This window comes from Triturus cristatus, chromosome 3_2, assembly GCF_964204655.1.
Source record: "Triturus cristatus chromosome 3_2, aTriCri1.1, whole genome shotgun sequence".
Taxonomy (NCBI): domain Eukaryota; kingdom Metazoa; phylum Chordata; class Amphibia; order Caudata; family Salamandridae; genus Triturus; species Triturus cristatus.
This window is the reverse complement of record NC_140584.1, coordinates 583613696-583637746: the sequence shown is the minus strand read 5'-3', so window position 1 is coordinate 583637746 and position 24051 is coordinate 583613696. Positions and strand designations below refer to the sequence as shown.

Below are 24051 nucleotides of genomic sequence, written 5' to 3'. Positions count from 1 at the left end.
TTGAGGGTGGTCATAATGTCCTGTAGCGTGATCTTTCCCTGTTACGGGCTCTTTAGTTGCTGCCGAGTCAGCCTCGGCACGGTCATGTGGATCTTTGTCCGCTTTGGAGAAAGCATATTTCGCAAGTTTATTTTGTTGGGTCACTCGCTGGCCTCGGCCAACTATCGCGTCCAACTCTGCAGCCACAACCAGTGGTCGCCGGCCACCTGGTGGTAGTACTCACCGCCGCCTGCCTGTGCTGCCTCGCGGCGCACGCGGCCTGTCTGGTTCCCTACCAACCACCAGATGTCGCCGCGTTTCTGCTATGCGGCAACAACGTGGGCTGTTTACTGGTCTAACCACAGTTTGTAGAGTTGCACCCCCTTGTGTGAACTGCAGTCCTTGCATACGGGAGCCCCAAAGCAGGTCGGTCCATAGGCCATAAGAGGAGAGGATGAGGCCGCCCCAGCCTCAAAGTGAATGGGTGCACGGGCCCCCGCAGACGCGTGGCTCCAGTGTCTGCTTGCGTTCCTGTTTAGTGGGCCGGTTGTGTTGTGTGCCCCCACTACTACCTGTTACAAGGTGGTCTCCTGTTGGATTCTGGCGCTCTGGGGGCAGCTGCCGCGCAGTGGCTAATCTTGCCGCCGGTCTCTACTGCGTGCAGGGCGGCCCTCGTGGGTTGATCTGTTCAGACCACAGGTGCGCCGAGGCATCCGTTGCTCCCGGTGCTGCAGGAAGCCGCTCCGCTAGTACACCGCTGTCTGAGCATGCGCACCTACTCCCAGTGTGGGAGCTGATGTGGGCTCGTTTCACGGGCTGTTGGTGTATGCGGCCGACGTGACCCCTGCGTCCAACTCCTCGTGGGTCTCGCCACACAGCCGGAGGTGCATGCAGAAACTCTGGTGCCCCAGATGGAGGGCCACTATGTCGGGAGAACAGCTCGGGCACACACTGCCACTCGGCGCCACCGAGCCCTGGATGCCGGGCATTTGACGGGCAAAGCACCCACTGTACACCACGGTCGCGGCATAGCTCAAGGCCACGTCTCGCACACCACGGCAGAATCTTGCCGGATCAGCAGCTGTGAACGCGGCGGTCAGCCGGATAGGTGCGGGAGGGGCTCCGACGTTCCCGCTGGTGGTTGTTGCTGTGTTAAGAGTGCGGATAATATAGACTGATTTGAGTTTGGGCCTCCGGAGGTCCGGAGCTCTTCTAGGCAGCGGCCATCTTTGTTGGCTGCCAGCCACGCCCCCCCAATATTTTATATTTTAAGTGGCATCTAAGTGCGCATAAAAACGAAATTGACATTTTAAAATGCATGGAGTCAATTAAAAGTGCCAGCATTCCTGCACCTTTTTACATTGCAAATACAGTTTTTGGATGGTACTTTACCTGGACACTTATGACACTGCAAGTTGTGTGGAAGATTGAATATTTCATTTATGGTGAATGCTGGGGGATATATTTTTCAAAGGACTACTGAGCGCGATATAAAACCTGCATTAAATTGGTGGTCATTTCATTTTGGCAACCTGCTTACACCTGTGAACAAGACTCGCAGATGAGCTAAAATGCATCAGGAAAGGAATTAAAAAGATGCATGCTGCCACTGTTATTTGCTGAACAAAGCATTTGGGAACCTTGCAACTTGGCTATGACGCTCTTTGTACAGTTGGACACACAAACACCACCCCCCCTTCTCTTCTTCGGGTTTACAACCCTAGCCTTACATAGCCGCTTTGAAAGTCTCAGGTGCGGTTTCAAGTAGGTCTTTCAGCATGGCGTGGAATTGACCCAAACCCGGAGTGGGGGACAGCGTTTTGACAAGGAAGTACTTATCTTCCTGGACCTGGTGCACTTCTACCTTGTGTAAAGTGATCGCCCTGTCAATGACCTTGGTGTAAGAGGTGGTATCGTAAGGAGAGGATGGTTTGGCCGAGTAGAGGTCTGAGTTGTATACCCTAAGGGTCGACTTCCTAGTCGTCCATTGGGTGCCCCCCCAACCTCCTCCCCGACTAGAGGAGGAGGAGGATGACCAGGATGAGGTTGTGGAGAGCGGGGATAAGGTGGTAGAGGACTATTATCCCTGTCCTGGTGCTTGGTAACCTTGGTGGTGTTGTGGGCTCTCATGCAGGCTCCTTCTAGAATGTTAGCTTCTTCTTTGAAGGGCACTGAGCTCCTCTTGGAGACACTGGAGAATGGCAGTCCACATTGGAATTGGGAGTTTTTAAGTACATTATTAAACCAATAAATACCTGCTAATTCAGGTGCAGGCCAACAAGTGTCCAGCACAAAAAAGGGTAATTTTACAATAATGTGGAGTTTTTTCCTTGTGGGCGAATGTGAGCAAGCTACAAATTATGCAGCAAGGATAGCCCCGGATTTAAATTTTTTCTAGGTAGGTTACATCTCTACTACAAAAAAATAAGAATTGGTTGTGCGTTGCACCCAACTTGGTCACCTATCGGGCCAAAGTCTACTAGCAGGAGGCTAATCCATAAGTGACAAGGAAATTGCTCCACTTCCCCAAAAACATGACAATTGTGAAGATGGAAAACCTGCACGACATTTATTGCTCCAGACCACACAAGGCACTTTGGTGAACGCAATAGAAGGCAACTGTTAAGAATGAAATATGTTCAAGTGTCAACTCAATATCATGTAAACTTCAGAGTGCTTGATCCAGAACTCAACTTCTGAGCAGGCTGAAAGAAGAGTGCCAAGTTTACCCAAGAGACACCGAACCCCACATTTTTTTTCAAAGCAGGTACATTCAAGGAGTATAAAAATCAACTTCAGGAGCAGTTCGATTGGATTCATTTTTGAATTGATACAGTCCGCAACTGCACAGTTTAAATATTTGCATATTATTTCCAGCGGTAGGATTCTGAAGCCATAAGCACATAGCCAATATCCTCAGAAAGGAAGAGCCACCGGAGTCCATCTTTCAAGCCTTTGGTATTTGCAGGCACCAAGGTCTCTGTGATCATATTTTGCTTGGTTGCACTTCTAAGGTCCATGCAGAGCTGAGAGCATGAGAGACCATGCATCTGTACAGGTCTACTCAGTAAATGGTCCCAATCACACTCAATGTTAAGACATCATGAAAACGGAAGAACAGGTATCTATAATTAATTGCTCTCATCCCAAAAGTCCAATGATTTCAAAAAGGGAAAGGTAATGGAAGCTTCAGAGGCAAATCACATTGCGATGAGGGAGTTTCAGAAAAAATAGCGGCTTACAGGTCACCAGGTCATGGATGTTCAAATGCACTTCTGTCAGCACCTAATTGATTGAACAAAAGAAAAAAACTGGCCGGTCACCCCTACAGAAGCTCTCCACCAGGATTCAGAGGGGGCTCAGATCTTTGAGCCTGCAGGGAACACAAACGTCTTGGATGGTTGTAATGTTCAGTTAGCTGAAATTAAAATAAAATGAAATAAAAAAAACATAGACATGACTTTCTATATGAATGCAATTCATGGCAAAGCGGGCAATCATGCAGACATCAGAGCAAAAAGTAGCAGTGAATCATAATGGTGGCCAATGACAGAGCAAGTAAACCCACAGTGGATGGAATCAGAAGTGCTAATAATTGCTAGGAGAGACCAACAGCAAGCCACAGTGACAAGTACAAGTGACGGTTATACCTAGCAATGAACTGTGACAGAGCAAGCAATCAGGCAAGGGAAGGACAGTGCTGATAAATCAAATGACCAAGGACAAGAACTAATAAAAGACTGTCCTAGAATAAGCACAGATGACACCTATCAGTTAACTCTGGCAGTATAGAAAAATATGCAGAAAAGAGCTATGAATTTCAAGTTGAGACCAAGCATAGATGAAGGGCACTTTGTGTTTTGTGATAGCAAGCAATGACGAAGAGAATGGAGTAAGAGCAAATGCTGATGATTACTAGATACAGGTAGAGTGAGCAATTGTGCAGCATACAAGACTGTACATGCCAGAAAAGCTAAGCAATGCCTGAGCAAGCTATCACACACCATCGAGAGAACATACAAGGGATAGTGACGCTTACAAGAAAAGGACGGCAATGCATAACCAAGCATTTAACAATGCAGAGGATCAGAGACTCCAAGCTGAGACTTGTAACAGAAAGCACAATCAAGCGAAGGCTGGAAAAGAGACAGAACCAACAGTTCAAGACAGTGAGATGACAGCACCAAATTCCATGCAGTGCAAGAAAAATATCCAAGGCAAACTGAATAGCGAAAATGAGAGTTACACCACTGAAAGCCATGTTATCCCCCATTGGCCATGGTTCCAAGAAAGCCTTTAACAGGCTTGCATTACTGGGGGGAATGGAGGGGGCAAGGATTAGATACTAGCTGAAAAGAAGGTGGAATGGGTACCAAGTGGCCAGTTCCTGAGTGGTCTGACTTTCAGAGCTGCAGAAGTATGCTGTCTGCTCGAGCCCAATAAGAGTGAGCAGTCAAATATGGAGCATTATTGCTATGTCTGTATAGCCAGGTTTCCAGAATGTGGTCACTGCTCAGAGAGAAAAAACTGAAAAAACCCAAAAGGGCCCACAAAATGAGACAAGTCTCAAGCCTTTCACAACCCCTAAGAGACTGTGGTGCTTCAGTGACAATTAAATCGCTGGCTGGGGTGAAGAGAAACAAGGAGAGAGCAGCTTAAGTGCTACATGGTAACTGCAGCCCAAGTACTCGCAGATCAGATCCATCCCCTCCGCTCTGTGCAGAGCAGGCAGTGTCTGCATATTAATTACTTACAGAAGACAATTTTTTTTAGTTCTCCTTGAAACACTAAATTTCTGGTCACGTTTCACACATCAGCTCTCCCTTAAACACTGTAAAACTCTATGCAGCTATGCCACAGTCAATACACATGCTATGAAAACTCTCACAAATCCATACACATCCATTACAGTGGGTTCCGTCAACAGGATTTTAATATATTCCTTATAGAGCACAGAGCTGTCACCCCAGGCTTGCACCAGGATTTTCTCCCTTTCCCCTCCGAGTCATACCCCCAAGAGGAGTATGCTTATTAAATAAAGATGACCAGGTCTTTACATTTTGCTTTGGAGAATGCAGCAAGGATGCTGGCAAAAACTACATCCGGGGTCTGGGAGGCTTCCACAGCTGTGTGGATTCCCCGTTTGCTGTAGTATTCCACCAAAGGAGTTGTCATCGTATGGTAGGCAATGAGGCGAGACTTAAGAGTCGTCTCATTATCATCTGAGCGGCGAATTAATGGCTCCCCAGTAACCTGTGAAGAGAAAAAGGTAAGATTTAGTATCAGCACGTGTTCTACACAAACAGAAAAAGAATCCACTCCTAAGGCATTTGGCAAATGTACCATTTTAAACAGGAACTGCTGGTACAACATGTCAAGGTGAGTTCTGTCACCACAACGCTGCACAACAGTGATGAAGTTCAATCCCTCCAACTATGAAGCAGTCTAAAGAAGGACCCACCTCTACAACACTGCTCAAGCCTACAGAGGGACTGTCCACCACTACAACTACATAGTACAGTTAAAGAACAGAAAACATGTCTCATGTAGTCCTTTGTCTGGTGCTTGCAGTACTGGGTATTCACATGCATTGCATACTCCTGCCATCCAGCGTTTAATTGCAGACATGACAAACTATTTTTGTTTGAAGTTCACAGTTTAGACAACTTGTGATCACCACCACCCCGCCCAGGTCACAAGGCACAAGGTCAACTTCTCCATCTCAGACTGTTTTTCTCCAATGTGTGAGCAGTTTTAGTGGAGCATAGTGAAACAGGCAGAAAAAGTCTAATGTGCATTGCAAGTAGTAACGTTAAGTGGCAACAACAATCAGATTCATTGCTTGTTTAGGAGGAGGTTGTGACACATACAGATGGTCACAGGGTAAGTAACTTTCTATTTGTAGCATGTGCTGCTGCACGTGCTCTGCATAGAATATACAGCAGTGCCTCAAAGCAATTGCCAGTGACTTGATGATGAGGATGTTTGAAACTATTTTGTTTAAAGACCTAAGCCTCTTGGTATACATGTGTGGTGTTGACAATGTAGATTTGCACGCGTTTCCTACTGAAGTATTTCCCAAGAATATCATGGAAGCCACTTTTAGGTGTACAATGTGCCCAATGTATACCTTGCTCTACCATAACATCTGTGTATGTACCCAACACAATCAAATTCACAAAAAGTATGCCTGGTTAAATACGAAGAATAAAACAAGTTCACTATGAATTAACACACATATTGTGTGTATAAATGTGTATGAATGGTGTGGTATCTGAAGAGAGCTTTTTAGGATGAAAACGCTCACTCACCCGAAGAGGACATGCGTCATCATTGGGTTTCCTCCTCACACTCCGACAGCAAGGTACCAGGTGGTGGCTACAACTCCCCGAAGGGAGGATCTGAGGTGTTTTTAGAGATGAGCCATTTTAATAGGGTGAGGGGCAGAGTGCAAAAATGTATGCAACCAACATGATTAAAACTAAATCCAGAGGGCCAACTCTACTTTATTCAGTTGTCCTCTAGGATAGAATTAAAAAGCGAGGACAGAGGGGATTTCAAACAAATATACATACCCCTGTAAATTGTCAGCATGTTTCTGTCCATAATTGACCCCGAAAGGGGTTCAGGCGCATTCATCAGGATCTTAATTATAAGTCACTGTGGAGGTATTATCGCACAAAAATGATATATAAATGTATACTGGCCACAAAGATTATCCTGTAGGGACGATGATGGCCTGTATGTATTCTGGGTCCACCGTCTTTCTATTAGAAGACAGAAAACGACCACTCTCAAGCCACTGCATAACATCCCTGCTGCAACACTGCTGAAATTCAGCAGGCTTCATGGGTTCGTCCCGGCAATTCTACTTGGAGTGACTTATAATTAAGGTTGTTCCCCCCCGTCCCCCCACACCACACCACACCCCCCAGGTTTGACTTCTTGGGTCTTCACAGGGTCTCTGAATGAGGTAAAAGTGAGTGGCTGGTGGAGGGCTAGTTGGCTTGTCCCTACTCTTTCAGGGGAATGGATAGAACTGGAGTATTTCTGATATATGCTCCTCAAAAGTGAGCTTCATCTTCCTACCTAGCTCTAGATTTAGTATGTGTGAGTCAATCAGAGAAGGTGGACCCCCAAGAATCTTCCCTATGGCGGCTTGCATATAGATCTTTTGCTGCTTGATATCAGACACCACCACTAGGAGCTCTATGTATCAGAGGGTTCACTCTTCTCAGAGTTCAGTGTAGAGGTTTTTCGGAGCAGACTTGGAGTGATTTGATCAGACTGTGGCACAAGCAGGTATCAGCTGGTGCAGAGGCTTGATGCCCTTCACAGAAATATTTCCTGAAGCAGAGGAGGGTCTCTTGGATTTAAGGTCTGGGAGGCAGAAGCCGCACCCAAAGGTTGAAGCTTTTGTTGACTAATCTCTGCATTAGATGCAGAACCTTTCAGGATTGGTGCTCTGCCTCCTGGTGAGACCTGTTCCGCGGCCAACCACCAGACGTTCAGTCCTCGGATTGGGTGTGGGGCATTCGATGACTAGGGGTAGTCTTTATCCTGGGTCCTTGGATTGGTTGGGGAAACATTGTCTCTTCCTTGAAGTCAGAACCCTCCAAGCTAAAAACCTTGTATATTTCTGTGGCCGGTCTGATCTTATGGGTTGCAGATGTATACGGCTTTGTACTCTACTACTAATCACTGTGTCAGTAACCCACCAGGCAGATAAGTTACATAAATCGAAGACACAAGTTAGTGGGGAGCCATAGTCTGCTTATATTACATATTAATTCATAAAACGTTGCTAGTTATACAAATTTACTTTATTATGAAAGGTTCTTCCAAATATAATCTTCCTACAAGAGACTCCTGTATATTCTTGGAACCAACTAATTTCATTCACAGAAATACTTCACATTAACATCTATACAAAAGGCAACATATTTTTCTTGAGAAGAGAAATTAAAGTCTTGTGAGTTCATTCTTCATAGACAGATACAGCCACGAGTTAATGCTCGATACACAGATACAGCCAACACTTGTTTCAGGGCACAACAACCCCTTCTTCAGGGCTTCGATGAAAAGGGAAAAAAGAAGAAACCTGGCTTCGGAGTCACAAAAATACTCGTATTCAACAATGACAAGATACAATGTCACAAGTCCTTGATGTGCTGTTATTCTAGCTCCTTCTAAATGGAATGATCTCGTAAAATATAAGGACAACCTTATTCCTTCGGTTTTAAAACCAACATATCCTACTGGATACCTTCAAATTATGTCAAGGCTAAGGTTTGCACCTTGCATTCACGTGTCGTGTTTCGCGGCTGACCATTCTTAAAGACTTTTCTTTGGCTTGACCTTGGGCCTAATATGTCCCTGCCTTCTTATTCTGCATCACCGATGTCCTTGAAGATGGCCGATATACAAGTCGGATCCAGATGCTGCATGCTATGGTGAGCCCAGCAGCAAACTTGTCAGTAGCAAAGGATCTTATTTTCTTTAAGCCTGGCAGGTGGTGCAGGGCTCATGCACTAGAGATAGGCAGAGGTCGCATAACCAGTGTTGATTGGACCACATGTACATGGTATTATACATTGGGCAAAACTGGGAGGGCATTTTCTCCAGTCACCCTCGCCCCCCCAAACAGGGCCTCGTAAAATGATTTGTGTTCAGGAAGGGAACCACACCGGAGTATTTTGGAATCCAAAGAGTGGTCACCGGTGTGGACTGTGAAGATTGTTCAGACGATTACCAGAAACCTGGAGCCAAAGGGAACCGAAAATTTGCCAACTGTTGTGTTTGAGCTGAACATCTGAACACAATAGTGGGAAAAAATAATTTGAGGGGGAAGTCTTTGTCCAGATGCATTGTGCGCTGAGGAAGGAGACACAAGACAAACAGAAGACTTATTTGAACAATAAGAACTAGTGATGTCCACAAACCAATACTATATGGCAGGATTATCCAGAGCACATGTATCTCCAGCAACACATGCTACAAAGATTTTCCTCACACCGCATACATCCATAAACTGAGGAAGGACTGGTTCCTACAATAGTGCATAGGCCTACAAGGTTTCTGCAACACAGCGAGGTGTGGTGTGAAGAAGAGAGAACGCCTAAGATGCTACCTGCCAAGTAAAAGAACAGCTCGTCCAATATTTAATGTGGATTTACAGTTCTACAACACTACATGAACTGGCTCTGGCATCCTTCAGAAGGAGATATGAAAAGTAACTTGCCAGTAACACTGTTTCTGCAGAATGAATATTATCTGCAGATTTAGTTTGCCTTGAACTTTATATTCCAGCATCTGGAGGACTTCAGGACTGTCTAAATACCTCGAAAGATTTGTGCCGCCCCATCAAGTAATGAGGAGCAGGACACACAAGATGATCACCTCTTTGACCTCCATTCCCAGATTCCTGTGTGAAGGATTTCTGTGGCGATAAGACTAGCTTTGTTGAGAAGCTCACATATTGAAACTACCAAAAGATGTCAGTACCGGTAAAACACTGCAACAGATAAGTTGTTTTCTTTCTGTAGCAGATAATCTTTTAGTGGTTACTATATATAGTGAAACAACTCTCAGTACAGAAAAAAAAGCAAAATTAGTAAGAATCAGGAACCTTAAATTCAGTTAAGTTTCATATTTGGCACTCGCTTGAAAGTGATTACACTTCCGGAACACTTTATGATCTTATAGTAGCATGCCCGCAATTTCTGCTAGAGGTACAAGTCTCAAGACAGATACCATAGCAAACAATCCAACAAAAATAAAAGGTTGGTAACCATTCTAGACAAACCCCGGTTGATCTTACGGTCCTAATCATAATGCTAGAACAATGTCCTAGGCAGTGCCTGGTTTGGAGATGGCTCTGCAGTTGGGGCAGACCAAAACTAACAAACTGATTCAAATTTCTGAACCTTTCCACCCTGTCAACAAATCATGTTGTACCTTTCTTAGCATCTGAGCCACAAGTCTTGAAAGGAAACTGGAAACAAAATATTGAACAAAGTATACAATTCGGCCTAAATAGGGCATTACATTAGAGAGACATCTAGAACAAGTTGCGGGAAAAAATGACCCCCACAAATCACAAATAACTGTTGACCTGCCAACAGAGCCAGAGTATCCGTGCCCTTTCTAGCGAAATGTAACAGTGTATAAAAGTTATACTTTGAGGTGCTGCTGCATTATGATGAGGCAGTTACAATCATAACGATGCATTGGCTCTATTTGGAGACTGGTTTCTAAATTCTGACACTTAAATGACCGCTGAGTGCCAACAGGTCAGCACGAGGGATATCCATCTTGAAAAGGTAAAATGGGTCATTTTTTAGATTTAATTTCCAATTTCTACTCCTTAACTTCAATGTTGCTTTTTCACAAAATCTAGGCTCCTGTTCTGATACCGAAGTACAAGGCGCCACGGTGAACTGTACTCTGTTCTTGAAGATTATAATAGGCAAGATGGTGTCACTTGGATCACTCTCTCAACACGGTCATAAGTTTAAAAAAACAGAGGGGGGTGGAGATATTCTTTCCTACAGAACATAGCTGATCGGCATTTAGAAACCACAGATGGTCCCAGTATCCTTGCAGCAAAATATCTCTTACTAATAAGTGATCAGTACTAAGAAAAAAAGCAATCAATGCCACAACTAACAGGTCTCCTTAAAATGTCCGTGCCAGAAGATACCAATGCTAGTTTGCAAAGCACAAGAGAAAAAAAAACATTTCGAAATACAGCTGGAAAAGCTAACACTGCTGCAGCCGTGGCACTTACGTATGTTTGCCCGAGCAGTCTGAGCTACTGAAGAAGGGACCAACCCCAACTAGTAGAACTTTCTCAAGTGCCTACATTTACTCACCAATGGAACTGTGGCACTTGCCCACTTGTGCCAGAGCAGCAGCCCCTGGCTAAAAATAAGCCTGTATAGAATGGTACTCGCTCAGGTTTAATGAATTGATTAGGATGGTGGTTTGCCCCCAGCACTTTTCATTTGTGAGCCATCTGGACTATGCCAGAAAGGACTGCATCAATGCTTCATTCCAGGGAGGCAAAAGCGACTGATGCCAAGACTCAGCTATCAGAAAGGAGTAGACTTGACAGTGACTGACACGATCTGCCCAGAGGGGGTTCCCCTTATGAAGACGACTGCACACTGCAGATGTCTCCAGGATACTGTGCTGAAAGCGAAAAGTTGCCTAGCATGACTGTGACCAGCACACCTCCCCAGCTAGGGAGGAACAAGGGTGAAAGACTTAGTGCCATTACTGCCAAATACTGGTAACTTGGGGGGGGGGAGGGGGGGGGGGCACGGAAAGCATGGTACCTGCACTACTATCCATGCTAACGCAACCTCAGAATAACAAGCATTAAAAATGCAACAGGTCTCGGCTTTATAAAAGTTAAAGCAATTCTGTTTGTAATTAGGTGTCATTTTAGCTTTGGTTTTATTAGTGTTTTTCAAACTTTCATGTACATAACATGCACACGTATGCATATATGTATGCATGCATTTATATTTGTATTTATAGATATGCAGATGTATGAATATATATATGAATATATATACATACACATATGCATATATATACATATATATGTGCATATGTGTGCGGGTAGAGAGGTAGGGGGTAGAGGTAGAGGTGTAGAGAGTGAGTAGTAGAGTGAGTAGTAGAGTGAGTAGTAGAGTGAGTAGTAGAGTGAGTAGTAGAGTGAGTAGTAGAGTGAGTAGTAGAGTGAGTAGTAGAGTGAGTAGTAGAGTGAGTAGTAGAGTGAGTAGTAGAGTGAGTAGAAGAGTGAGTAGAAGAGTGAGTAGAAGAGTGAGTAGAAGAGTGAGTAGAAGAGTGAGTATGAGTAGAAGAGTGAGTATAGAGTAGTAGAAAGTAGTAGAGAGTGAGTAGTAGAGTAGAGAGTAGTATAGAGTAGTAGAAAGTAGTAGAGAGTAGTAGAGCGAGTAGTAGAGCGAGTAGTAGAGCGAGTAGTAGAGTGAGTAGTAGAGTGAGTAGTAGAGTGAGTAGTAGAGTGAGTAGAGAGAAAGAGGGGAGAGGGGTGGCGCCATGGCCAGGGTGGCTGACTCCGGTATCTGGGGATCACGGTTTGATCCCCGGCGCCAGATTAGCCCAGCACCATGTGACTCTAGGCAATAGCTTGCTTAATCTTCCCGACGGCCCCCAGCGCCTAGAGACCCTTACGGGTGATTGTTCGTGCTTTACAAATGTGTATTATTATTATTATAGTAGAGAGTAGGAGAGAGCGAGTAGTAGAGCGAGAGTAGTAAAGAGTGTAGTAGAGAGTAGTAGAGTAGTAGAGAGAGAGTAGTAGAGAGTAGGAGAGTGAGTAGAGAGAGTAGTAGAGTAGTAGAGAGTCTTGCTGCAGATATCCCTCTGAAGCCACGTGTTTTGTGTGTGCGCGTACGGTACACGCTAATTCACAATAAACACGCCAGGAGGTGAAGCTGACGTGCACGCGCCTCGTATTTAGTACGTTTGGAAGTTACGAGCTCCGAGAGGAGTGAATTCACTCTGCACTGAGATTGTTCTGTGCACCCGCCTGCGATTTTGATACACTCTGAGGGTGCGGAGGGACAATCTACTGAAATAAGTGAAAATTCAAAGTCAGAACGAAACATTTGTAAGTAATTCGGCGCAGTCTGTAGGCATGAATGAACGAGGGCCAGGCGTCCTTTCAACAAAGCGCAGACACACATACATCTGCCCAAGTGTCACTTGACAACGAACAGAGACTTTCTGCAATATTGGTAAATATTTTCTCTGTGAATGTGGTTCAACTGCGTGGCTGGTAAACAACAAATAATACCCCTTTAAGACATCTGCTAAATCCAGAAATCAGTAGCCTAAGAAATACAGTGAAAGAACATTCATTTTGTGGCATCTTGGCTGTATCCTTTTGAATGGCTCCCACAGAACGAACAACTCGATGGTTGGGAGAACCAGTCCCACATTGTTGCTGCCTGGATGATAATTTGCTGACAAAAACTTATTTTTTGGTAAAAACAGGCCAATGTTTTGCTCAATAAGAAACAACATTCTTCAGTACAGAGAAGAGGAACACCACAAGAGTAATTTCGAGCTGTGAAAACAACTGACTTTAATCTACTACAGCAATAAGAGAGGTGGAAGGTGTGTGCACAACATGGACTGAAAAAAACGTGCACCAATTCTTACTCAATTCCCAAGCCCCGCCTCTTTTATAATATCAAAAACGAAGCGAGTAAGCAAGCAGTCGGTTTCTATTTAGAAATGCAGCTTCCACGCCCTCCATGGGAGAAATCCCCCTCTGTCTGTTCCCAAAACAGTGCTATTGGTACCCTGCACGATAGTATTCCACCCCCTCTACCTCCACCCCTCGCGAACGTAGCATCAGTGAGCGCCAACAGCCAGTATTGTGTTCTTACCTTAGTAAAAACAGGGGAAGGGAACAGCTGACGGGCCGTAACCAAAGACGCTGTGCAAGCATACACCATAGACACTGGGTCAGCCCACTTCACCCATTGGCTGACGTCATTGTGAGTGACTGCATTCTATCCTTTCGTAAGCAGCACATCTGAACACTAAGAATTTCCCTTCAGTGCCAGGGACTCTGAGCTTTTTGAGTCCAAAAATGTTTTTCCTTTTAGCCAATTTGTTTTTATTTTGGTGAGGGCTTGGAAGCAGCGCCATCAATAAAGTTTTACAGAAAAAATTACAACACAAGCATGAATGCCTTTTGGCTTTGTCAATGCTTGTTTGTTTTATCTGTGATAAGTGTACCAACTGTCTCTTTGCGACAAGTGCCCGGTTCTTTCTCTGGTATGTGATCTCAACCTCACGCCGTAACCTTAACTGCGTGATTAGTTTATTATCGGCCTATCCCGGTCACTCCACAATTATCAAATTTACCTTGCTCATAACCGCTGTCCTTGCTCTCATAGTAAGCGCCACACGTCTTTCTGCAACAATGGTTCTCTGTGAATGTGGTTCAACACAATACTGTGTGGCTGGTAAACAACAAATAATACCCCTTTAATACATCAGTAGCCTAAGAAATACAGTGAAAGAACATTCATTTTGTGGCCTCTTTGCTGTATCCTTTTGAATGGCTCCCACAAAACGAACAACTCTATGGTTGGAAGAACGAGAGACGCTGTGCAATATGATACCAATGCTCAGGGGACTGGCAGAGGCGGGAGAGAGCAAAAGGAAGAGGCAAAGAAGGGGAGGGAGAGATCGCACCGGAGCTTGTCTTTATGGGGCCATGTGTTTTAAACACATGGCCCCATAAAGATAAGAAAGCTTTTGCGATGGGAGGAAGTCAGACGAGCCCGTCCAAGTGGGCCGTCTGAAAAAGGGAAAAGTCTACGTCACAAAGTGCTCTTTCCCAATGGCTGGTCACAGTTTAGTATAAACGGTGACGCCAGCCAATGGGAAAGAGGGGCGGGGCTTGAAGCCCTTTACAGAATTCCCTCAGAATCATTAAATCTCGCCGAGCGAGCTACGCATATGCGCAGCCACGCTAGCCGAGACCTAAAAAGGGAAGGGTGGAAGAGTGCAGAGGGGAGGAGGCAGCTTTCTCTGTAGTATTAGCACCATGTCCGTAACATGGGTATCAGATACTTTGGTTAGTGTTTAGTACTGAGTTTTATAGTGCGATAAAGCACTTCTGTTTATTACGATAACTACTGGACCACACAATTACATTATTGTCTAGTTGGGTATCCAGAGTATGGAGTCTTTTGTACAAACAAACCTCCCTGAAAGGTCTGTAACTGCTTGCATTGCTACCACTGAAGAACAAATTACCTTCGGTAACGTCTAGTGGATACCCTCTAGGCAGATGAATTTGCCCAGGCACCAGCTTGGATCAGGAAAATTCAAAAGCAGTTCTCCTGTGGGCCGGTAGGTGACACAGTGCAGCTTTGCGCCCATCTTATTACACTCTGCAAGTGACAAATGGAGCTGCATAAAAGCGCCACCTATGCAAGTCCACATCATTTTCTTTCATCAACTCGTTTGCACAATCAGACCCGGAGCCCAATAGCAAACTGAATGAACCAAATTGGGATTTTTTTAGATGGAAGACACCACACCACAGAATGGGGAGGCAGGTGGGTGGTATGGATCCTGCGGTTAGATAGAGTAATGTAAACTTGTTTTTCCGATGGATACTTGTAACTGCAGATTTAGCACCATGTCAATAGCTACTACCGCAATATTGCCCAAGATGGCGGATCTGTGGAATGACTTTGACCTTTGAATCATGCATCAAAATCCAGCACCAGAGGCACACTTCATGGGGGTCTTTCGGACATCTGCTTTGAACAGTGCCTACAAGGTTTAAACCCCGTTTTTTTTAGGGGGAGACATGTCAGTCTCTTGCACACTGGAAAATTTGGAAGGAAATCTCTTCACAAAGAAAGAAGGAAGGAAGGAGCATAGCTATGGATCTGCGCCGGAAGGTGCCACTCAGTTTGTCACATCCAGTTCGGAACAGCATCTAAACAGAGTTGCACTGGATCACCTACCGGCGTCCAAGAGCACAGCTTCTGAATCTTCCAGTTCCAGTCTGGAGCCATAGCGAATTCACAAAGTGAGGAATCTGCAGTTAAAAGCATCCATCAGAAAGTCAAGGGTTGTGCTTGGCCCAGTTTGCAGAGCCAGAGTAGGAAGGGCCTCTGGAACTTCAGAGGCAAATATTCTGAGCCCTCACAGCTGTGGTCCAGTAGCCCCTGCTTGTCTCAAGGTCATCCCCGAACAGGGTCAGAAGAGTTGAGAGCAACACTAGGAGCAGGGTGCAGTGATCTGAAACAGGAAGCATCACACGAGGGAGAGAGCAGGAACACATATGAGCTCTCATGGAGTGCTGAATGAAAAAGAAAAATGTAGTTCTCTTAATGTGTGCACTGGAAATATACACATCATCCAATCAAAATAATGGTAGAGAAGCTATGCTTCAGTGGAGAAACAAACACTTAGAAGGAAAGCCATTGAAAAAAAAAACATGAATTGAGAGTACAAGGAAGCCAACCACTGAGAAGCAGTAGGCTGGCATGACCCTATTGTACGTTTTTGGTGCGGTCCACAAGAAGTTTTACAACCACAGACATTTAAAAGCTGACTAAAGGGAGACCTAATTATTGCAGATGTATACAACTAAACTAACATTTACTTAGACCTAAACTAGGCTCCTTCCACTGATAGTTTGTCCAAGCTTGGATCTCCGAAATATTCCTAGAATACTAAATTCTCCCATTAGGTCACAAATATGCATTGGCAACGGCCCTAAATAATGAAATCGACTTTATTAATACAGCAGGCAATCCCGTTTAATATCCTATAACGTCTGCAGTTAGAACATGTCTACTTTCCAGTGCACTGAAAAATGCATCAAGAAACTAACCAGACTTTTTGCACAGAAGACATTTCCTTCTGCAATGAAAAACCTCAATTGTGTAGCATGATCGTACCACATCAAGGTTTGCACTGTCTGCAACAGGGATAATCAGATTGCCACTTTCCATATAGGCAAGAGCCTTTTTCTGTTGCCCTTAGCTGCGAGCTCTTCTGCTAAGCAAGCAGTAAAGAGCCTTATGACTGATACAGGGCCAAACTTCAAGACCATTATCGATTACTTCAAGACCATGATCCATTAATTACATTTTTCCACAATCCAAAAAAAGACGCATTTACACTAGCACGGGGGAATAAGCATCTCAGCTTTGTGGAACAAAAAACTATTTCTAATGCGGATTCTTTTTTTTTTTCCAACTCACTTCTATAGATTCAAAATACACTTTAAACCTTTTCTCTTGTTCAGAACTAAAACATTTGGCCGAAACACCCCTTCTAACACTGGAAGCAAGTCTATTTTATAGCTCCCCATAGGAATACATCTCGGTGTTCTTCAAGTGAAAAAGTGAGATAAGAAGTATTACAAGCATAGGCCAGCGAGTAAATAGAAAAGCCCATCCAAATCTATTCAACACCTATGGTGCATCGTCTCATCACTGAACACCAATTCATCTAATGTTATCTTCCAAAACGAGAAGGTGATCTGAAACCCCCTATCCTTCGGTCACCCTTCAGGGGCCAAATAGCTCAAAAGGAACACTATGTAGAGACGGGGCAAGGAAGTCTGCAAGGGTTTTATATGACAAGCTTATCTGGGAGGTCCTTTCGCTGGCTGACATCTGCGAGCAGATTCCTTTTCTACTTTCGTATGCTACCGTTAGATGAGCCAGCATATCATGTAGCTGCCAGCATTGAAAAGGATACTGCCAAGGACATCCTAGGTAAAGAGCAGACTAAACACTTACAAGCATCATCAGCGTCCTGGTTACTGTATGAAAGTCTCAAACAGTCTTAGTTTCTAGAGAGGAGTCCAAGTCCCTACAGTGAGAATGTCTGATAAACAAAGTACTTTAGAAAAAACGATGTTTATATTGTTGAGATTTAAGTGAAACTCTTAAGGGAAAAGTTGGCGTCTGTGATGGTAGCAGTTGTTCACCCATCCCTATATGCATCTATGGGTTGTGTGAAGGGAGGGCATAATACCATATATGCCCTGAAGGAATGAAAGGCCAGGTCTTTGTGTGGTGGAATAGGTAGATTGGTGCATCCGCCTCTAAGATAAAAATTCTGAGGCTAATCCCACCTCATTGCTATATGGCAGGAAAAGCAGACACAACCACCTTAACAATATACTCAATGGCTAACAGACGTACATCATCTTTCATGGGTTCCCGCGGAGGGTTGAACTCTTCATGGTAGGAACGGCCACTTGCAATGTGAAATAATCTAAAAAAAATAAAATAAATAATCACACAATAAGAAAACAAAAAGGAAAGAGGAGAGAAAATTCACAGAAGTGAAAAGAAACGTGGGTCCCATATAGAGTATGACCAAAGAGGCGAACCACAAAAGTACACCCTTACCGGCCACAGATCCTGCGGACAAGCAGGGAATCGTCCAGCTTGAATTCGACTACAGAATCTAGCTTCTCCTTCCGCTTTTCCAGAAGCTCATCTAGCTGCAGAGAAGACAATGCACATGAGAACAAGGGAGGACGTTCATAGGTCAAATTAACCACTACCTCAAAAGCATCTGGAAAACAGTAATTCCTGAATCCCTACACTCTTGTCTAAAATTTCAGGACACGGCCTCAGTAAGAGGACCTTCTCCCTTAAACCATAGAATGGGTTGGCTTTGTAAAACATCTGTGGAGCAGGGCAATTTCCCGCCTTGGAATCTGCAACAAACAGGGTACAACAGATAAGCTTTACTGCTTGACGGTACTTTGGTTCAAGTTGCTTTGATTACAGCCAAACAACTAGAGGCCACTATTACATCTACAAGGTCAGCTACGAATCAAAACCCACTTATCTCTGACCTTTCACAAACCTACAGACCTTACATGCCCAAGACGCAGCTTAGGCCACTGATTCACCTCACCCACCATCAGGAAACAAAAGAGTAACAAGAACATTCACATCCAAGGAAGCCTTGTGATCAAGGTTACACATCAATTTCTTTATCCAGTATTGCAAACTTGAAGCCAGCTAGTTCAGTCATGCCCATGGTCAGCCTTCGGTCTCTTCCAAGTTTTAATCAAACACTCCAGTCTCTTTACAACTGGTCTAGGGAAAGTTTCTTCTCCTCATAGATGCCTACACAAACTAGTAAGTACTCAAAGAGCATTATGCAATGTAACTAGGCTGAACTAAGCAATTATGAATACATCCCAATACAAGTACATCACATCACCAAAACACAACCATACGATCCTGGAGAAGAAACCTCCTCACATCCCAATTTTGGAAAACACACTAGATTCGTGTTGTGCCGAACTGTGTGCAGGTATTCATACGGCCTCGAGAAGAATTTCAGATTGGACCACTCACCATTTCAGCCTGCTTGACTGTGCGTGGAAAGCCGTCCAGTAGGAAGCCTTTGCTGCATGGGGGTGTTTCCAGATTCTTCTCAATAAGCTCCACCACCATCTCGTCGCTCACCTGGTAGAGTAGAAAAAGGATAAGAGACAAATCTTAAAGCAAATTGAGACTTTCCCATTTCATTGAGACGGTGCAGAGATGTGAGCACACCAAGTCATTAGCTTCCCCGACTGGACAATCACACTCTACACTATTGTCTCTTCCTGCAGCACCAAGCAGATGCATTTTAAGGGAAGCACATCAAAAGGAGCACTTACACAAGCAAGCTTCTGTTCATGGGTGTCTCGTGTATGAAGGGGCACAGATGAGTCATTCACAACCTGCAGTATAACTGTACCCAAATGCCCACAAAGTGATATATGTATAGGCTCATGAAGAAGCATCCACAATTCAAGTATTTCATAGGCAGTGCACCACGTCTTATGAGTTAATAGTTTAAACTGCTTCATAGCTGGCAGTTGCCCTTGTACTGGTAGAGTCCAGCTGATCTGTGATATAGGATTGGAAGTATGCATGTCACCTATAATCCTCTGTAGATTGCTAGGATTAATGAGCATTGGCAAGGCAAACAAGTCTCGCCTATGGTTGAGCTATTGGCTTTGGCAATCGGGTGGGTGGGGAATGGGGTAATAATGGGGGATGGTCACTACAATAGCGTTTTTTTCCCTTCTGTCAGTTGGGAGGGGAGAAATAAATGGGTGGGGGTGGGGGGGGAGAACAATCAGGGTGGGGGGAGTGGATGAGAAAGGATAGCTGGATGGGGAGGGGGTATAACAAATTAATAGTGCGGCATTTGGTGCAGTGCTTAAAACATAAAAAAAACATTTTAGAATTTCACAAGAGCCATAAAATCAAACATAACCAGCATTGGCATAGCCAATAGGTCTCGCTTTTGGGACCGTATAAGTGTTTAGCCATGCAACAGTTGATGTTGTTGCACAAAGGATATTGTGCTGCATAACTAAATACTTATAAGGTCCCAAAAGCGAGACCTATTGGCTATGCCAATGCTTGTTACTCATAAGGGACCTGCGTAACTCAAGGGCTCTGCATTTTGTATAAAGGCATCAATGATTTACGCATACTACAGTTTATGCAAAAAACATGAAGCTCAGGCACACTGTGTTTGGTTGCTTTTATTTGAGAGAAAAAGCTGAATGAAGCCTTTGCCTCACTGTGTTGAACAGGTGGCAGCTGAGCCGTCGTGCCCCTGCCAGAGAGGCCATGGCAGTGTGTTCTTGCTTCCCTGGAGAGCCGTGGCTCAGGAGCGCCCACCGGCGGGTGGACGCTGCCGGCTTTGTCACTGGCCCTGCCCCTAGTGCCGACCGAGGCATCTGTCAGAAACGGACAGGAGGATCGGCGTTCACACACACAGAGGGAGTGAGTAAGCGCTGCCTCTCAGCTGTTTCCATTGCTGGGGGTGGGTTTTGTTGGAAGCTGACAAGCAGAATTTAAGGAACGCGCCTTTCTCCCAGTCTGGTCTCCGCTCCATATCAGATCATAGCGCGGCCTGGGGCGCGAGATGTTTTTTTAAACGTCCACCGTCGGTCCGTGCTGCATAGTGATTTGTAGGGACATACAATGGAGTGCTGATTTCAGTTTATTTTTTTCATTGATTTCTACAGTTAAAACCAAAAATTGTTCGGTTTCACGGTGCCGGTTGCAATCGTAAGAAGCTTCCCCTGTCCAGGATTTTTCCTTTCCTCCTGGTTGTAGTCACTGCTTAGGTCATTAACCCGGGACTGCATGTACCAGAATGCACAGAACAAAACTCGAGTAGATAAGCTTCAGCATTCACCACGGGAGACGTTCTGAAGCAAATGTGCTGATGCACGCGTCTCTTCTAATGGGCCGAACATGCCGGACTGAATACAGCTTTACATTCGATAGCTATTTAACATTTTCTCAATTGATTTTAAAGTACATATTTTTGAAGCCATCATTCAATAATTCACATTTCAGCAAAAATACAGCCCCAGTTAATTATAATTAAAACTGCTTACTTTCACTTTAAGGCATATCTAGGAAGTGGCTCCAGGTCATGCGCGACATCGCCTTCCCTTGTTGGCTTTTTGACTATCACTTTACATGCAGGGAGTTGTAGGCCTGCATTTATAATGGAAATATACATTGCTAAATCACAGCAAAGTAACCCTGGGCGTAGTTCGCGTAGTAGCGCTACGCGAAGTGCACTTTGCACTACGAGAGATATGCGTAGCACTAGGCGAACTGCGTAGTGCGCTGCTCGCGATGATTGCACAGTGCCGGATGCTTGTCCGCAGTGTGCAATCATTGAAAATGGCATCTTGCACAGTGCGAGCTGTCGTTTTCTGCCGCTCGAGTAGATTTTAACTCGAGCGGCAGCTTTCTCAACGCGGACTCTCATCGCGAGCGGACTCGAGCATACGCGACTACTCGCAATGAGAAACCTGACCTACCCGAGTTGAGAATCTCGCCGGGAGGTTGATTTTCCACGCTCGCGATCGGCAACTTGATGGTGGCGATCGCGAAGGAGGAAAAAGTCTTGCCGGGATGTCATTTTGCTCGCTCGCGGTCGCCAACTTGTTGCTGAGGACCGCGAGCGAGCAAAAAAATGCCAACTACACTACGCGATTTTGCACTGTGCTACGTGCAATTTGCGTAGCGCGAAGTAGCACAAACTATGCAAACTTCGCGAGCGTAGCGTAGATGTCCGCCCAGGGTTACTGCAAAGCTGCTCTTGTCGAAAAGGCCACATGCCATGGAGGCGCTTTGCAGTTATTTACTCTTAAAATAAAAAAATAAACTGAAATACCTTTAAGCGAAAACTGAATGTATAAAGATGAGCAATCCGAGGTGAATCCTATCAGTAAAGGTCACTTAAGACCATCCGTGCCCAACGTTGCAAAGTTGGAAGAGGCCAATGTGTCTAGCTGTCTAATGACATTTGACACGTTAGACAAATTGATATATGTACAAAACGATTCATGTTGGGTCTCACATGATAGTGCAGAGAGATGCTATTTAAGATGTACTCTATTGGCCAATTTGGAAGAATACGTTGCCAGTCGATATTTTTGGAAATAAAACATCGCCTTGCGTGTTATGTAAGAGGATGCAATAGAAAATAGCACCGTGATGACGTACTAGCGTATTTCACTGAGGAACGTATGCCATTCACGAAACTCTAGCAATATGGGAAAGGCTTTGGCAATGTACTAAAATGGTAAAGGCTGCTCCGCTTTACAGAGGCCATCCATGCACTCATGCAGGTTTTTATTTTCCTAGGAAAGACATTCTGTTCGGTGGTTTCGGTTTTGTTTTATATTGTTTTCAGTGAGAAGGTGAAAAATTCATAAGGCGAATTTGATTACGACACGTCAAGTCGTTTTACCCGAATTAAACCAACATGCTGACCTGTCCAAGCACTGAAATACATGCCTGAGATGGGTGTGATAATGAATGTAGATCGGGACGGAGGGGGGAGGGGGGGATGGGAGGGAGGGAGGAGGGAAGATTCGCACACGCCCCAAAAGAATTGTGTGATAGATTTACAGTCCCCTCCCTCGATGCCGGAATAGCCAGCAGGGATACTGTGCTGTTTGATATCTAGAGTGCTGCCTAGCTTTCAGCGCATTGAGACTTTTTCATGGCCCAGAGTTTTTAGAGCTGAAGGACCTCAAAATGCCCCCTCCCCAATCTCATACACAGGACTGCATTCTTTTGACAATGGGGTTTGTGCCGCCAGGAAGACCAAGGGTATTACCCCACGCAGCGGCCCCTTTACAGGCACTACGTATACACTTAAATGGTTAAATAAACAACTGTATAGCTAATTCCCTCTAAGCGGTCTTCAGTCATTGGCAAGTGGCTGTGCGTACTCCTTCGTGTACGTGAATGTGTGCCCAGGTTGTGCACGGGGGGCTCGCATGGACTTTGTGGGCACTGGGCAGGCCTAGCAACGGCTCCTATCTGAAGACTGGCACGGTAGTCACCCGTCAAAAATAATCCAACAGTCTCCCGCCGATCGCACAGAGGTCTTATCCGATGTGCTCGCCATGTATGTGGTAAAATATGCTTGTCGAAATTGGTGCCTTAATTAGTATTCCAAGGGGAGTATCAGTGATTGTATTTTTACCAATCTAATTGGTATTCTAAGCCGGTCTAGTCTGGACCAAGAGGGTATGTGTGATATTTGGTAAACGTGGATCCTGTTTCTGGGAATTGCACCTGCGAATATAGGCTGCCGTGTATCCTTGTCCGCAGAAAGTCACAAAATGAATGCTTTTTCTGAGGGGTTGGGCGGTCCCGGGCAGGTTGTCATGGTAAATACGCCCAGGAAATGCTGCCGCTGTGCACATCAACAGGTGACGCCCCAAACCGGTGGTGCGTGTACTATGAAATCGGAGGCAGACATGACATGAAGGCGGCTGGCGCGGGTGCACAGTGACATGCAAATGAGCACTGCTCCCAGCCTCTGGCGAGCAGCACACACATGCACAATTTGTAGCCGGCACTGAAGCATGGAACAGCACGAACGCACGCAGGTGGCATGCACCAAGCACTGCAGTATGCCAAAAAACACACAAAGATAACGCGCCTGCAGCGCGGTGCATAAGCATGCAGTCCCTCTTACCACATACCTTTTTCGGACTTTGCAGAATGCCCCGCTCATTAGCCCATGTCGTTCCGGCTCCACTGTAAATCGGACTAGGCAGAGAGGCGCGGAGGTTACAGCTCTTGTCCTGGAATGACTCCTGGCTGCAACACTCAAGATGACTGTTCCTATCGAAGGCGCCGGCCCGTGAAAGTGATCAAAGACAGATGGCGGGTGCGCGTCTGCACGCTCACGTGAACGCAAGCGCTAGGCCACCAAAAGCCTGTGGCAGCACTTTGAAAACCCCGATACTAAATGTCTCGCAGAGCAGCGCATGCGCTGGCTCAGCGAGACCTAAAAAGGACACTTATTTAAGATAATTGTAGATTGCGTGCACAACTCCATTAAATGTCCTAAAGCAAAAAAAATCCTTTGATTCAACTCGTGAGCAGAGGGAATGTAAATATAAACCAACAGACTAAAATTTTTATGAAAGCATGATTAGAGTAATAATTTTAGACTCCAAAAAGATGAATG

The 24051-nt window shown here is 45.0% G+C and overlaps 1 protein-coding gene across 2 annotated transcripts in view; it reads right to left on the bottom strand.

The window, feature by feature from the left end:
• Positions 1-2531: 2531 nt before the first annotated feature.
• AK2 (adenylate kinase 2) overlaps positions 2532-24051 on the bottom strand; it is a 111607-nt gene continuing 90087 nt past the window's right edge. The window contains exons 3-7 of one of the 2 annotated variants that reach the window (XM_085648367.1): positions 18888-18998; positions 17922-18016; positions 17712-17784; positions 5037-5232; positions 2532-3397 (exon numbers count right to left, since the gene is read on the bottom strand). In XM_085648367.1, the coding sequence (XP_085504493.1) occupies positions 3390-3397; positions 5037-5232; positions 17712-17784; positions 17922-18016; positions 18888-18998 (483 nt within the window). In that variant the 3' untranslated portion in view covers positions 2532-3389. Of the gene's footprint in view, positions 3398-4894; positions 5233-17711; positions 17785-17921; positions 18017-18887; positions 18999-24051 lie in introns of those variants that run through there. The other variant, XM_085648366.1, reaches the window with a different exon arrangement.